This window comes from Lipotes vexillifer, unplaced genomic scaffold (genome assembly GCF_000442215.2).
Source record: "Lipotes vexillifer unplaced genomic scaffold, Lipotes_vexillifer_v1.1 scaffold1129, whole genome shotgun sequence".
In the NCBI taxonomy this organism is placed as follows: domain Eukaryota; kingdom Metazoa; phylum Chordata; class Mammalia; order Artiodactyla; family Lipotidae; genus Lipotes; species Lipotes vexillifer.
The window spans coordinates 1,108,765-1,124,284 of NW_006789022.1; the positions used below are offsets into that span (position 1 = coordinate 1,108,765).

Below are 15,520 nucleotides of genomic sequence, written 5' to 3' on the forward strand. Positions count from 1 at the left end.
TCACTCGTTTTGGGCTCCGCGCTCGCCCCGCTTCTGCGGGAGCCGGCCCAAGGGGGAGGCCGGAAAAAGGAGCCGCGAGCCGCCAACCTGCAGTGGCGCATGCGCCCAACGAGCCCAGTTGGGACCCGGAAAAGGAAAACCTGGCGGCTTGAATGCGCAAGCGCAGGGAAGTGGTGGAGCGATAAGAAGCAGGAGAGTCCTTTGGGCGTGCGCAAAGTTCAGGTCTAAGAGAAGGGACGGTCCGAAAGGCAGAAGCGCTTGGGCGTATGCGCACACCTAACCGTTGCCAATCTAGCGGAGACCACTGGGCGGAACCCAAGGGATAGTTGAGGGGCCATCGAGTAAAGGCGGAGTTAACTGGCGCAAAATTCTCCCAGTGAGTTACAAGAGGCGGGGGAAAAGGATGGAGGCGCGGACCTCCCTTGGCTAAAGCGACGGTTCGCTACGGGAGCACGCCCCTCTAGGTCCGCCCTTTTTAGCGATGGACCTGAAACCTCACGTGCCACCTCTACTTCCAGGTCAGAGCTCAGACTTAAGATTGTAGAGAGCGACCCTCCAAGAACAGGCAGGAATAGTCGAAGTAGGATAGCGTCGTTTTTCTTAAAGTGACAGGCTCAAGGCAAGTGGGGTCAATCCAGCAGTTACGAGGGCGGTTTAGCTATTCTGAATCCAATCACTGAGCAGATTTCTTGACCGCAGTTTCAGGTTTCCGCCCCTTCATGGGGAAGAGGCATGAATAAGTGGATTGTTTCCCAGGTGAGGGAAAGGGGAGAGCCTTAGACAACTCGTTCCAAGAGCTCGAGGTGCAGCCAGTTCCGTCCTCCTTGTCTTACGCACCCCCATCCCACCAGCTCTGCAAAGCTGAGCTTCTGGCCTCAGTTTCACATACGAAGAGAATGAGGCGCAGAGAGGATGGGTCACACAGCCCTGCAACTTCGGAGCCAAGACCAAACTCGGGTTTGCCCCTCTCCCAAGCCCGGTTCGTTTCCCCAGTTTTGCTGATGCGGGTGCAGAGAGTGGGGATGGCCCGTCCTTAGTGGAAACCAACTTGGACCCTAAACCTGCTGTCATGGGGGATCGGGGCTACCCTTCCCCACCTTCTGCCTCTCATTGCCCGCCTACCCGGGAGCTCCCAGGCCCAGTCGTCCCGCAGCCTCTGGGAGGGGAGCGGTGCTACCCGCCCGCGTCATCTGATGCTGTTTCCTGCAGGAGGGAGAACAGCGGAAAAAAGTGAAACTCCACCCTCCACCTCTGCCTCCCGCCCCCGGGGCCAAAGTACAAAGGGAGGAGGAAGAAGGGAACGGGGTTGGAGCCATCGGGTTGAGAGAGCCCAGCCGGGAAGAGGCAGCTTGGCCCAGCTAGAGACACTCCAGCCACCCCCTGCGCAAAGAGACCCAACCGGAGTCCAGGCGCTGCCCCTTGCTGGCCCCACCTTACACTTGGCGGGTGCCGGAGCCAGACTCCCAGGACTGCTCCAGACTGAGGGACGCCCGGGCCCCTCTGTGCCAGCCATGGTGAGACGCCGGAGGCCCCGGGGGCCCACCCCCCGAGCCTGACCACACTGCCCTAGGTCGCCTTCCCCCGGAAGCCCGAGATGCGGGGGGCCGGGAGGCGACACTCCTGGCTCCCCAGAGAGGCGTGGGTCTGGGGCTGAGGGCCAGGGCCCGGATGCCCAGGTTCCGGGACTAGGGCCTCGGCAGTCAGCAAGGGTGGGGACCAGGGGCACCCAGGGAAGGTCCCCCACACCCACCAACGCCAGCTCCCAGCCATGGAGCCCTTGAAGAACCTCTTCCTCAAGAGCCCGCTGGGGTCATGGAACAGCGGTGGCAGTGGGGGCAGTGGGGGCGGCGGCGGAGGTTGGCCAGAGGGATCCCCGAAGGCGGCAGCTTATGCCAACCCTGTGTGGACAGCCCTGTTTGACTACGAGCCCAATGGGCAGGACGAGCTGGCCCTGCGGAAGGGCGACCGTGTGGAGGTGCTGTCCCGGGATGCAGCTATCTCAGGCGATGAGGGCTGGTGGGCGGGCCAGGTGGGAGGCCAGGTGGGCATCTTTCCGTCCAACTATGTGTCTCGGGGCGGCGGTCCGCCCCCCTGCGAGATGGCCAGCTTCCAGGAGCTGCGGCTGGAGGAGGTGATCGGCATCGGTGGCTTCGGCAAGGTCTACCGCGGCAGCTGGCGAGGCGAGCTGGTGGCTGTGAAGGCAGCTCGCCAGGACCCCGATGAGGACATCAGCGTGACAGCTGAGAGCGTGCGACAGGAGGCCCGGCTTTTCGCCATGCTGGCACACCCCAACATCATTGCCCTCAAGGCCGTGTGCCTGGAGGAGCCCAACCTGTGCCTGGTGATGGAGTACGCTGCCGGCGGGCCCCTCAGCCGTGCCCTGGCTGGGCGGCGTGTGCCCCCCCACGTGCTCGTCAACTGGGCCGTGCAAATTGCCCGTGGGATGCACTACCTGCACTGCGAGGCCCTGGTGCCTGTCATCCACCGAGACCTCAAGTCCAACAACAGTGAGTTTTGGGGAGCATGGGTGGAGGGTGGCATGGCCCAAGTACACACCTACTGCCAACTCTTGGCTGAGCCTACCTGGGGATCTACTAGAGGCAGGAGTTCCTCCCCTAGGGGAATCTGAGGTGATCAGGGGTGCCCATGGGCTCACACTAGCCCTAAAGCAGGAGTCCCAGGCACCCAACAGAGTCCTTCATGCCCCATCCCCAAAAGGAGTCCTTGATCCCAGCTCACAGCTGCCAAGTTAAAAAAATTGGAACCTCTCACGTGGACCGTAAGCAGCTTGCCTAACCGTGGCCATTACCTCAAGGAAGGAGAGTGCTGGATGCTGGCACCCCCTCATCTTCAGGGAACTCCCCTGAAGTTCACCGTTGTCCTACTGGTGCCTCCTCTCCCCTCCACTTGTGGTGGGCAGCTCCTCCAGAACAGAAATCTCAAAGGGGGAAAAACCACCCCCTTCCCCTGCCCCATGGTGGTCAAAGCTGGGGCCAGGGATGGAATTCTGGCCCCACCCCTCCTGCACTGGCTGTATGATCTCTAGCTGGTTATTTCAACTCAGAACCTCGATTTCAGACTCTGTAAAAAGGGAGTGATCGGGAGGGTGAAACGGCTTAACAGGCTGGGCATCCGATGCCCGGCACACAGTGGGTCCTCAGCCATGGGTGTGGATGTTTGAAGGCTGGATCACCAAGAGGGCTTTGCCTGGAATCAGCACTTGGGAGTGGGCGTGGCAGGGCTAAGAAAGACTCAAGCGGTAAGGCACTCCATCTCCAGCCATTTCAGGTCCTACACACTGGGCCCAAGACAAGCAAGCCTGGGCCCAAGACAAGCAAGTGGCAGGTTTGGAGGGCTTTCTGAAGCAGACGAGCTTCACACCAAACCCAAAGCAGGGAGTGTTCAGAAAGGTACCCAGTTGGATGCAGGGCCTGACAAGAGCAAAGGCAAGGAGGCAGGCCACAGCACGGTAGTGGTACCTGGGCTGGGCCTGCTGGGGGCTGAGGTACAGCTGTAGAGCAAAAGGAAGGGCCGTCACTGGAGAGGAACGGGTGGTTCTTGGAGGGGTGAGCATGGATATTTTGAGCCTCCTGGCCTGGGCTGAGCATGGATACGAGGCTTGTGGGGAGCAGAACACCAGAGCCCAGTGATATCCAAGTCCTTGCCAGGGCCAGAGGGGCCTGGGGAGGCCTGCCAGCGACCCCACCCACTCCTCTGGTCCACAGTAGGGGGCAGATCCCATCTCTCAGCCTCCCTCCTGGGCCCTAGCCATCTAGGGACCCCCACTCCCTGCCCCAGCCTGAGGGGCATTCCCCGAAGGCCTGGGGGGAGGGGCCTCCCGTCTTCTGTTTTTCCTCCAGTTTTCTTTCCAGAAAAAATGGAACAATAGCCCAGGCTCCTGCTCCCCACCCTCCCCACCGCTTCCTGCGTTTCCTGCTGCCCCTGGGCCGGCTTCCTGCCCCTGCTCCAGCCTCTGCTCTCTCCCCAGCCCAGCTGCCTGCAGGGGAGGAAAGAGCTGGGGGTAGGGGGTTTGTGGGAGAGGAAGGAGCCAGGGATTGCACCCCTACTCCCCCCCAGTTCCCTCCCAGAGTCTGGGTGGTGGTGAAGGGCAGGCAGGGTGCCCTTAGCCTTGCTGAGCCTGGCCTCCCACCTCGCAGACCCCAGTCCTAGGCCCGGGCTGCTGTCTGCGGCATTGGCGGGGGGAGTCCCTGGGATGGGGGGGGCGCAGGCAGGAAACAATGGCGTGATTTTCCTGGACAATGGGGGCCTTGTGAGGAAGCCTGGCAGGGCGAGGAGGGGGAATTCTCTAGGCCCACGAGTCACAGGAATGACCAGCCAGCCCAGCCTGGGCCTGACCTCCCCCAATTCTCCACCAAAGGACCCCCCCCACCACCATTGGAGACCTGAGCCAGGCCTCCCAGAAAGGAGAAGTAGAGACCATGGGAGGGAAGCGGAAGAGGCGTAAGCTGCCTAGGCCACTCCCAAGCTTCACAGAGGCAGCCCAGGAAGCGGGCTGGGGGCCAGGTCCCTTTCAGAGGCCAGGGAGCCCTAAGGGGATGCTGGGAGGGGGATCTCTAGCCCCTTCTCCTCTGAGTGACCCCTGACCGCCCCATCCCCAAGGTCTACATCAGACACCAGAAGAGCAACTTGGGTTGGAACAAATTCAAGGCACTTGGAGAAAAGCAGGGGACACGGAGGTGAGGATAAGGCTTCACAGGTGTCAGGTCAAGCTGGGGGGTAGGAGGCGGCAGAAAGGCCACCAATAGAAAGAAGTCCTGAGACTTTGAGTGAGTTGCTGCCCCTCTCTGGACTTCAGATTACCTGACCAAAAAAGGGAGACAGGCCTCCCAGCTTGAGATACTGGCGCAGAAGGTGTTTCACCAGTCTGTGGGGTACCACAAGTGGCTAGAAACCCGACTGAGAAGCAGCCGTCAAGAGGATGGGTGGGTCCTGGCACCAGCGGAGGCGGGAGTCTTCCCCCCCCCCAGCCGCAGTACATGGATCCCTTTGCCTGGTCCCTCTCCAGCTACCTGCCCCAGCCTGCTGCGGTTCTTTTCTGGAATGAACTTTCGCAGAGCTTACTGAATGGTCCAGTTCTGAGTCTTCAGCAGCTGGGCCGGAGGCTGTTGTGAAGCTGGAAGTAAGATGTGATAGAGGTTGGAGGAGAAAGTCAATCTGAGAGAGATTAGCAGCAGAATCTTTAGGACAACTGTCAGATCCTGTGCTAAAGCTTTAAAGAGCGTGATCTCGCCGGACTTGCCTGGCGGTTCAGTGGTTAAGACTGCGCTTCCTCTCTACAGGTGGCATGGGTTCCATCCCTGGTTGGGGAACTAGGTTCCCACATGCCGCTTGGTGCCACCAAAAAAAAAAAAAAGTGATCTTGTTTAATACTCATGATGACCCTCTGAGGTGGGTTTTGTCGTCATGCCTAGCTTTAACTGTTCAGTACTCAGCCCCAGTTTGGCTAAGAGGAGAGGGTAGATTGCAGGATCATTCTCTGAATTTTGAGAAATTGTGGGAAGATTTGCCAGGCACGGTGGAAGGATGAAGATGGTTGTTGAGGGCATAAAGACATCAGGTAGGGCAGCTGATGGGCAGCTGGATCGACTTCTGAACTGGAGCTCCCAATGTGGGAGATGCCAGTGAGGAGGGGGCAGCTGGCACCTGGGAGAGTCCAGGACAGCCTGGGGGCAGTGGGCCAAGGTCAAGGGGAGGCCAGGCTCTGAGGAACGCCAGCATTGAAAAGGCTAAGGGTGGGGAGGCCCTGAAGGAAACAGCAAAAGCAGCCAGAGGTCCTGGGAGCCAAGGACAGCAGGGAGGGGTTGAGCAGCAGTGCCAGATGCCCCCAGGAGGCCCAGAGAGCTCGGCCAGCAGCAGGACCAGGAGTTGTGGCTTTAAACCTAGAAAAGCGAATACCCTGCTTCTGTCACCTCCTCTGAGAAGTCTTCCCTGACTCGTCGGGCCGTATTAGGTGCCCGTGTCCTCTGCCCCCACTATGGTGCTGTCACTCTGGGCAGGATTGCTGAGAGGTGTGCCCTAAAAGGACGTGTGTTCAGAAATGTCTTGGTTGTCACTTCTCTACAGTGAAGTTGGCTATAACCAGAAAAGTAGAGAGGCCTCTTCAGAACCTTGAAAATTCTATGATTTTGTCCTCTTTTTATTCCTCTAAAACTTCTCTCCTTTGAGCCGTGCTTTTCCTGGTGAGAGATTTGCAAGCTGCTGCTTCTCCTCTCTGTACAGAGCGGGTGGCCCCATTTGGGACAAAGCCATCAGCCCTTGCCACATCTATCCACTACTACATTTGTCCCAAACTCCTTTCTAGCCAAGAACCACCACTTTCTTAGACCCCTCTCTCTCTCTCTCTTCACATCCAGCTGCATCAGTGGGTATCTTTTGGAATCATTTCCCTGGGAGCTGCTGTGCTAGCCACAATGGGACATGGACCCCAGGGGTCTGTAGTGCCTGCTGGGCTTCCTTTCTCACCAGGGGGTTCCCTCCTGCTCCTCACCCCGAGGCAGAGGCAGGTTCTGATTCACACTCCTGCCTCAGCAAAATGACAAGACACAGGTTTCTCTTGAAATCAAAGTTACAAATGCTGAGAGGCTGCCATATTGCCCACTTCTTTCTTCTTCTTTTTTTTTTTTTTTTTTTTTTTTTGCCCTACCCTCTTTCCCCCATACTCCAATTACCAACCATTTTCCCTCTCAAATACCTCTGGCACTCATCCACTTTACTACCAGCACCCTTATCTAAGCTGATCCAAGTTTTTCTTTTTTCTTTCTTTTTTTTTTTTGGCCACACCGTGGCATGCGGGATGTTAGTTCCCCAACCAGGGATCGAACCGTGCCCCCTGCAGTGGAAGCGTGGCGTCTTAACCACTGGCCCACCAGGAAGGTCCCCATATTGCCCATTTCTATTCCGTGCAGTGTTAGGAGAAAGTCAGAGCACTGGCTTTGGAACCACACAGACCAGGTCGTGGCATCTGCTTTATTTGCATATGCCCTTGATTAACTCAAATTATTGCTCAGTTTCCTCTTCTGCAAAATGGGGATAATGATGTCTACCTCATAGTTTTTTTTTGTGTGTGAGTGCTAATGCTGAGTGTAAAATGCCTGGCCTCTGGTAACCCCTTGGTAAATGTTTTCCAGCCTTGTGCTTATTGTCTGATTCTACCCCAACCCCAGCTGTGAGCTCTCCAGGGCAAGATTGAGACCAGTTCACCTCGGTGCCCTCAGTACCCAGCCAGGATGTCTGTCAGATGACAGTTTGCTCCCAGCTCCTCCCTTGTCCTCACCACCTGGGCCTGGAGCACCACAGCCCTTCCTCTCTTCCCCAGTTCTGCTGCTGCAGCCCATTGAAGGTGACGACATGGAGCACAAGACCCTGAAGATCACTGACTTCGGCCTGGCCCGCGAGTGGCACAAAACCACGCAAATGAGTGCTGCAGGCACCTATGCCTGGATGGCTCCTGAGGTTATCAAGGCCTCCACCTTCTCTAAGGGCAGCGATGTCTGGAGGTGCGACTGGGTGGAGGCTGGACAGATATGGGGCTGCAGAGGGCAGAGGTGGCTGCCAAAATCTAGGGCTGGGCAGACAAGCAGAGCCCAGAGGGAGGGACACAGACCACTGAGCTCTTGGTTGCCTTGGGATGAAATGGCAACGAATAAGTAGAGGAGGGGACATAGACCCTTTGTCTCACCCACAGTTTTGGGGTGCTCCTGTGGGAACTGCTGACTGGGGAGGTGCCCTACCGTGGCATCGACTGCCTTGCTGTAGCCTATGGAGTGGCCGTTAACAAGCTCACACTGCCCATCCCATCCACCTGCCCCGAGCCCTTCGCACAGCTCATGGCCGGTAAGGGGATGGGGCGGGAGGGTGAGGGGCAGAGCTCCTTGGCCCAGGACATATCCACTCACAGACCCCTTCTTATCCTGTCCCCCCCTCCACTCCGTTTCCCCAGATTGCTGGGCGCAGGATCCCCACCGCAGGCCCGATTTCGCCTCCATCCTTCAGCAGTTGGAGGCACTAGAGGCGCAGGTCCTGCGGGAAATGCCGCGGGACTCCTTCCATTCCATGCAGGAAGGCTGGAAGCGCGAGATCCAAGGCCTCTTTGACGAGCTGCGGGCCAAAGAAAAGGTGGGAGGAGTCGGGGTCCCAGGGTTGGAAGGGGACGCCGGGAAGGAATGTCTCCCCGGTTTCCTTGGGGCAGAAGGTGGGGGTGAGCGTCTGAGACCGTACCCGACTGACTCCACCGCCTCCATTGTCCCGGGCACAGGAACTACTGAGCCGCGAGGAGGAGCTGACCCGCGCGGCTCGTGAGCAGCGGTCACAGGCAGAGCAGCTGCGGCGGCGCGAGCACCTGCTGGCCCAGTGGGAGCTGGAGGTGTTCGAGCGCGAGTTGACACTTCTATTGCAGCAAGTTGATCGCGAACGGCCACACGTTCGCCGCCGCCGCGGAACCTTCAAGCGCAGCAAACTCCGCGCCCGCGACGGCGGCGAGCGCATCAGCATGCCGCTCGGTAAGGGGCGGGTCTCAGCACGCCGCCCGCCATTGGCTTCGTGGGCGGAGGGGTGGGGTCAGGCGGGTGTGCTGGCCACACCGGGATTGGTGTAGGGCGTTGGTGGGTGGGCCTGTGAGCTGAGGCTGGAAGGGGTGGGGCCAGGAGTGTGTTTTCGTTTGTGGGCGGGTTTTAGCGGGAATATTTGCATGTCGGCCTGGGAATGGCTACGGCCGGGAAGAGGCGGGGCTCATGAAAGTTCTGAGAAAGCCGAGGGAGTGGGGTGGGCCGCCTCCTGGGAATCTCCGACTCTGCTGCGGTTCTCCGCGTAGAGGTCTGCTTTCCTTACGGAGAGCCTGGGGCCCAGGAAGGCAGTGAGGCCGACCCCAGTCACCCAGCCACTGTGCCAGGCCCTGTTCCAGCACTGCCTGCGTGGCCTGGGAACTGCCGAGGGGCCCTGCGGGTTAGGATCCAGTCTCTCCTTCACCACAAACCTGCGCCCTGCTTCCCTCCCAACCCCAGACTTCAAACACCGCATCACCGTGCAGGCCTCTCCCGGCCTGGACAGGAGGAGAAACGTCTTCGAGGTCGGGGCTGGGGACTCGCCCACCTTCCCCCGGTTCCGGGCCATCCAGTGTAAGAAACTTCGCCTCCCCTTGCCCATGCCCTTACCCCCAGACCTTATCCTTTTGTCAGTCAAACCTTAACCTTGGAAGTAGATCCCACACACTGTCTCCTCCTCTTCCCCCCTGCTCCCAGGCGCCCTCCCCTATCTGTCTAAACTGGTACCTCTAAGTTCCCCAAGCAGCATGCATTTTACAACTTTTTTTCAGTCTAGCAGTTGTATGACACTATCTCCCATTCATTTTCCTAAACGCTTTGCTAATATTAACTTAATTCCTCACGATGACCCTGTGAGGTACATGTCCTTGTTATTATATAAGTTTCACTGATGAGAAAAGTGAGAAAAGTAACTGCCTAATGCTGCACAGCTAGCAAGTGGCAGAGTCAGAATTCAAACCCACGCAGTTTGCTGCAGTGGCTGTACTAACTACTAAGCAGCAAATGACAGGTGAAAAAGGACTAGATGAGATGCCTCACTGCCAGTCCCAGGACCCCACACCCACTTAACCCAGTTCTGTTCAGCTTTTCTGTGACCCAAAGCTCACCCTGGGAATGGGATAGGGCCCAACCTGACCCACACCCCACCCCCATCCTCCAAGAAGTTGCCCATGTAGCTCGATTCTCATGATGGGAGGACAAGGATCAAGGTTCTTGACCTCAGCTCAGACTCCTTCCATTCCCCCCTCCCCCTGCCCGCCACAGTGGAGCCTGCAGAACCAGGCCAGGCATGGGGCCGACAGTCCCCAAGACGTCTAGAGGACTCAAGCAATGGAGAGCGGCGAGCATGCTGGGCCTGGGGACCCAGTTCCCCCAAGCCCGGAGAAGCCCAGAACGGGAGGTGAGTGCCTGAGTGCCACCCACCGAGTGTCTTCTGCCTCCCGACAGTCCTGAGATTCACGAAGCACAACTCCCCTCTCGTCCCCTCACCAGGAGAAGGTCCCGCATGGACGAAGCCACGTGGTACCTGGATTCAGATGACTCATCCCCCTTAGGATCTCCTTCCACACCCCCCATGCTCAATGGTGAGTGGCCTTGTCTCCCGCCAGCAGACTGTTGCTGCACTCCTGTGGGTCCTATGGGGAGGCTACAAGAAGCCAGTCTGCAAGGCAGGCCATTCCTAGAACCCAGGTCTGACCCATCAGCCCACAACTGAGCTGAATCCAGCCTAGGCCTCAGGGACCCTATTCAGGGCTGGCCTGCAAGAGGGCTCTCCCCTGGCCCTGTGGCAGCTGCTGTGCCCTCAGCAAGCTCTAGGGAAGACAGGAAAACAAGGAACGGTGCCCCCCATTTGGGACCCAGGGGAAGCTGGGCCGAGAGAAGAGAAGGAAACTGTGCATGTGGGGTGGAGCTAGACAAGTGGCTGCCACACTGTACTTCTCAGAGTCCCTTCTGGGGAGCCTGTAGGTGGAGAAGAGGATAAGAAATCTGAACAGGTGGGGATCTAGGGCCGACTCACTGCATCTGGGGCAGTTCTGGACTTTTCTGTTTTCCATAATGGCAATAGCACTTACCGTGTGTCAGGCATTCCATCCAAGCAACAGTCTCATGAGGGATTATTATACCCATTTGAGAGATGAGAAAACAGAGGCTCTGCGAGGTAAAGTAATCTGCCTAAATCCCCCAGCTAAGGATTTGAACCCAGGGAGACTTTGACTGTCATGCTCGTAGTGAGCTTTCCCAGAAACTTTCACTTGAAGAAAGGGTTTCTCACATATAAACTACTTGGGAAGCTAGGGGGTTAGCATAAACTGGGGCTCCTGTGTCAGAGGGACAAGGGCTCAGCTCAGCACTGCCCAGCATTGGCAGGGACTAGAAAGTTGCAGCCTCCCTTGCCCGTGGGTCCCTTTAGAGCCCCCAGCTGTACCTGCTTCTCACAGCCAGAATATAGGACCTGGCTTAGCTGTTATCAGACCAGAGTCCTATTCAGCAAACAAGTTAGACTCACTCCTCTCACCCCACCCAGCACGTCACCTCCACCATTACCTGAGCTACGTTTCCCAGTAACAATAACAGCAAATGTTTATTGGGTCCTTCCTATGTGCCATTTTATAGGGGAGGAAACTGAGGCACAGAGAGGTTAAGTGGTTTGAAATAGGGCATACAGCAGAAGAGGGATTTGAGCCCAGGTCTGACTCCAGAGGCAGGGCCCTGGAGCCCCGTCTGCCACACCATTTTCTGCTCCAGCAGTTGCATTGCCCCAAGCTAGCTGTGCTGCAGGCACTGAACTGAGAATTGGAAGGCCAAGAGGGCTGCTTGTAGTCACCTGCTCTAGAACGCCCCAGGCCAGAAGGGTCAATGGAGAACTTGAGGTCCTGTCAACCTGGGTGTGTAGTCTGAAGGAGCCCCTGACCATATTCTGCAGATCCATTTGGCCTTACTCTCCCTGAGCTCCCAGGAGCAGGGACACAACGGCCTGGACCCCATCTTTCTCCGGCTTGCCCTGTTACCTAAAAGGATATCATCTGTCCCAGCCCAGCTGCTGGCTGAGCACTTGGTTCCCCTCGTGCAAGCCCACCCTCCAGCCATCTTGGACCCACCCACGAGTGCATGACCTTGACCTCCCAACCACCCACAGAGTGAAAAACCTGGCTAAGAATCAAAGACCCTGTGAGATTGTCCCAGGCATTAGCCACACCACCGGGGAGCCCCATCTCCCACCCGTTGTCCGCACCTGGGTGTTCTGGCCCCTGGGGAACTGGTTGCAATGAGTGGCAGATTGGTGGGCGCAGTCAGCCTGCATTGATAGCAACTGCCCCATGAAGCTTGTTGCCCTGGAGCCACTAACTACCACGTGGCCGTGTCCTCTCTGTGAGGCCCCACAGAAGCGATTTCACCTTCATCTCTGGGTCAAGAATGGTTTTTCTCTTTCTCCTTAACAACAGGGTTGCCAACTCTTACTGCCAGGGAGCTTAGAGGCAAATTAAAATCCTTGCCGAGTCACCTGGGGCAAGTCGCTTACTTTTGGGAACCTCAGTTTCTCAGAATATCAGCCTCAGGAACTTCTTTCCATTCTTAGTTTGTAGGCTGACCTCCAGCTTCACTTAACTTTGTTCCATTTTTCTTGCCTGTTTTAGACATGTTTTTCCCCTGTTCTCTTTAAACTCACTGTAAATGATCAGTTTCTTCACCTGTAAAGTAGGGTAACAGCAGTCACCTTACATGGTTGTCACAAGGATTATAAGAATGGACTCTTCCATCAAACATATATTGACATATATTATGAGCCAGGCATCAATGTGCTAGAGATCAACACTGCCCTGACCTTGGGGAGGGCCTAGTCTGGTGGAAAAGCAGACTCAGAAATAAACAAGGACAGTAGGGAGTAGTACGTGGTGGGGCGAGGGCTGTACAAGGCATAACATGAGCAAGAACTGCACAGGTTACAGGGGATTCTGGCAAAGCTTCTAAAAGAGGAAAAACCTCTTGTTTTCCTCTCCATTCTACTCACTTCACTTCTGACACCAGATGCCTGGGGGTTTTCCCCACACCGACCAATTCTGGGACACCAGCTGGGGGTCCTACAATCCAATCCAATTCTAACACTGCCTACCTGGAGTTAGTTTGTGTCAGACCCCACAGGTTAAGGGTTCAGGCCCACAGGACTGCTCCTCCCCACTTCAGACACCAGTTGTAAGTTCGGGTTGTCACCTGTGCTCCCCACCAACCAGCTATAAATCAGAGGTCCCCACGACCCCCTCCTCAGATCTGATAATTTGCTAGAACAGCTCACAAAGCTCAGGAAAGCCATTTACTTACTAGATTACCAGTTTATTAAAAAGGATACAGGTCAAGAACAACCAGATGGAAGAGATGTGTAGGGCAGAGTATGTGGGAGGACACAGAGTTTCCACGCCCTCTCGAGGCACGCTACTTTCCCAGCACCTCCACTGGTTCACCAACCCAGAAGTTCTTGGAACCCTTTGGCTGGGTTTTTATGGTGGCTTCGTAACATGGACATGATTGATTAAATTCTTGGCCATTGGTGATGGGATTCAATCTCCAGCTCCTCCCCTTCCCAGTGCAGGTGGAGGCTGAAAGTTCTAACCCTCTAATCATATAGTTCGTTCCCTTGGCAACCAGACCCCATCCTTAGGAGCTTTCCAAAAATGACTGCATCAGTATGAACTCAGATGTGGTTAAAAGAGCTCCTTATGAATAACAAAAGGCGCTCCTTTCACCTTTATCATTCTAACACTTAGGAAATTCCAAGGGTTTGGGGAGTTCTGTACCAGGCATGAGATGAAGACAAAATATATACTTTTTTATAAATCAGAATGTCACAGCTTCACAGAGGATGTGACATCTCAGCCGGGTCTTGAATGGTAAATAAGGGATCACCGAGAGCCGAGGTGGGGAAGGTGTGCTGAGCGGAGGGAATAGTGTGTGTACAGCCGTGGGGCCCACCACACCTAAGGAAGAGGAATCCTGGTTGGAACTCAGGGGGAGTTGAGAGCCAGGGACTCACAGGCCTGAAGCAGCAAGTGGGGTTCAGGCCTGCATCCCCTTGGTCTGTGGAGCCCAGTGCAGCCCCAGCACATGGGCCAGCAGACGTTTGTTGAATGAATGAGTGAAGCTGGAAAGGCAGGCAGGAGCCAGTTCAGGAAAAGGACCTGGAAATTGATGGGGGAGTTTTTAAGCAGACGTGTCTTTAGCAGATTTGCATTTTAGAAGGCAGTGGTCACTGCAGGGGTGGGGTGGGGTGGGGGGATAAGAGTCAGAGAGATGGGGGGAATTCCCTGGCGGTCCAGTGGTTAGGACCCCTGTGCTCTCACTGGCAAGGGCGCAGGTTCAGTCCCTGGTTAGGGAACTAAGATCCCGCAAACCGCATGGTGTGGCCAAAAAAAAAAAAAGAGAAAGATGGGGTAAGGGTTATGGCTGAGGACAGGGACCCCAAGCAAAGTCCTGGTTCATAGCAGAAGCTCACTTTTCCCAGCTTTGCATTTCTTCCTCTGGACACCCAGCCCAGCGCTCCACTCCAGGCAGGCCCAAGGAAGAGAGAGAAGGCTTTGAAACCCAGACAAGGAGGTTAGACTTTCTTCTAGTGGCAGTGGAAAGCCATGGCAGCTTCTAGAGCTAAGGAGGACCTGACAAAATTGGGGTTTGTGGGAGGCCATCACAGACTGCCCTACATCCTCAATGACAGGTTCCCCAGGCCCACCCCAGGTGGTCTAGAATGGAGTCAGGCCAACCCTAGGCCCACAGGTTAGGACACAGATGTTCTGAAATCCAGGGCAGTTCAGGCTTAGCTGAGACCTTAACCTCTCCAAGCCTGGGCCATGAGGATCAGACAGCATAATGCCCCTAAATCATTCAGCTCAGGCCTGACGCAAACAGCTCATCTCTCTGAGCCTCAACTTCCTCATTTCTGGAATCGGGACAGTGATGCGTGCCTCTCAGGGCTGTTGTGTACATTGGAATTGACCTGTGTGCTACCGCTGGAGGGGGGCAGGCAAGCAGAAAGACCAGGGCTGCCCAGCCAGGAAGGAGGTGGGCACAGAGCACGGGTCCCAGACCTGTCCCCGGACCCCTCCGGATATCCACTGAGGCCACTGAGGCCCGATCTGGCCTCAGCTTGCTTGCTGGTGGATCCCCTGCCTGCCCTCCAGCCCACCCTCCATCCCTGGGCTCCAGGGCACCTGGTTGCCTCCCAGGCTTTGCTCCTGCTGGTTCCTCAGACTGCGATGCCCACCCCACCCTGCCCCGCCCCGCCCCGCCCCGCCTCGCCTCGCCCCTTCTGAAAGGCCAGAAAGTGTGTCTGCTAGGGGAGGCGCGGCGGCCTGGGAGGAGTTGGGCTGGCAGAGCAGTGCAGTCAGGGAAGCTGTCAGAGGGGAGCAGAAGTCAGTCCTTGCTCCAGGGCCGCCGAGGGGTCCCCCCGAAGTCGGCCTAACCTGTGTACCCGCCACCAGGTAACCCCCCGCGGCCGAGCCCGGAGCCCGAGGAGCCGCGGCGGCCGGGCCCGGCGGAGCGCGGCAGCTCCTCCGGGACGCCCAAGCTGATCCAGCGCGCGTTGCTGCGCGGCACCGCCCTGCTCGCCTCGCTGGGCCTCGGCCGCGACCTGCAGCCCCCGGGGGCGCCGGGCCGCGAGCGCGGGGAGCCCCCGCCAACGCCCCGCGCCCCGCTGCCCACGCCGTCCCCCGTCGAGCCGCCCCCCTCCCCGCTCATCCGCTTCTCCCCTGAGATGCCGGACGCCCAGGCCTCCGCGCTGAGCCCCGACGCCCCCGGCTCGCCCTCCCCCGCGCCCCTGCTGCTGGAACTGGGTGTCCCCGTCGGCCAGCCATCAGCCAAGAGTCCCCGGCGCGAAGAGGAGAGGCGCGGTGAGTGGCCTCTGCCTGGTGACAGAGGGGAGGAGGGGCTGGTGGGGACGTGCAGGGCAGGCCAGGGCCACAGCTGTCTGCTGA

The 15,520-nt window shown here is 57.5% G+C and overlaps 1 protein-coding gene across 1 annotated transcript in view; it reads left to right on the forward strand.

The window, feature by feature from the left end:
• The first annotated feature begins 1,308 nt into the window (after positions 1-1,308).
• The window catches only part of MAP3K11 (mitogen-activated protein kinase kinase kinase 11), a 16,005-nt gene continuing 1,793 nt past the window's right edge, over positions 1,309-15,520 (forward strand). Inside the window, exons 1-9 of the mRNA XM_007461997.1 lie at positions 1,309-2,507; positions 7,337-7,517; positions 7,706-7,854; positions 7,961-8,136; positions 8,276-8,519; positions 9,021-9,134; positions 9,825-9,960; positions 10,053-10,144; positions 15,029-15,436. Coding sequence (XP_007462059.1) covers positions 1,769-2,507; positions 7,337-7,517; positions 7,706-7,854; positions 7,961-8,136; positions 8,276-8,519; positions 9,021-9,134; positions 9,825-9,960; positions 10,053-10,144; positions 15,029-15,436 — 2,239 coding nt within the window. The 5' untranslated portion in view covers positions 1,309-1,768. The remainder of the gene's footprint in view (positions 2,508-7,336; positions 7,518-7,705; positions 7,855-7,960; positions 8,137-8,275; positions 8,520-9,020; positions 9,135-9,824; positions 9,961-10,052; positions 10,145-15,028; positions 15,437-15,520) is intronic.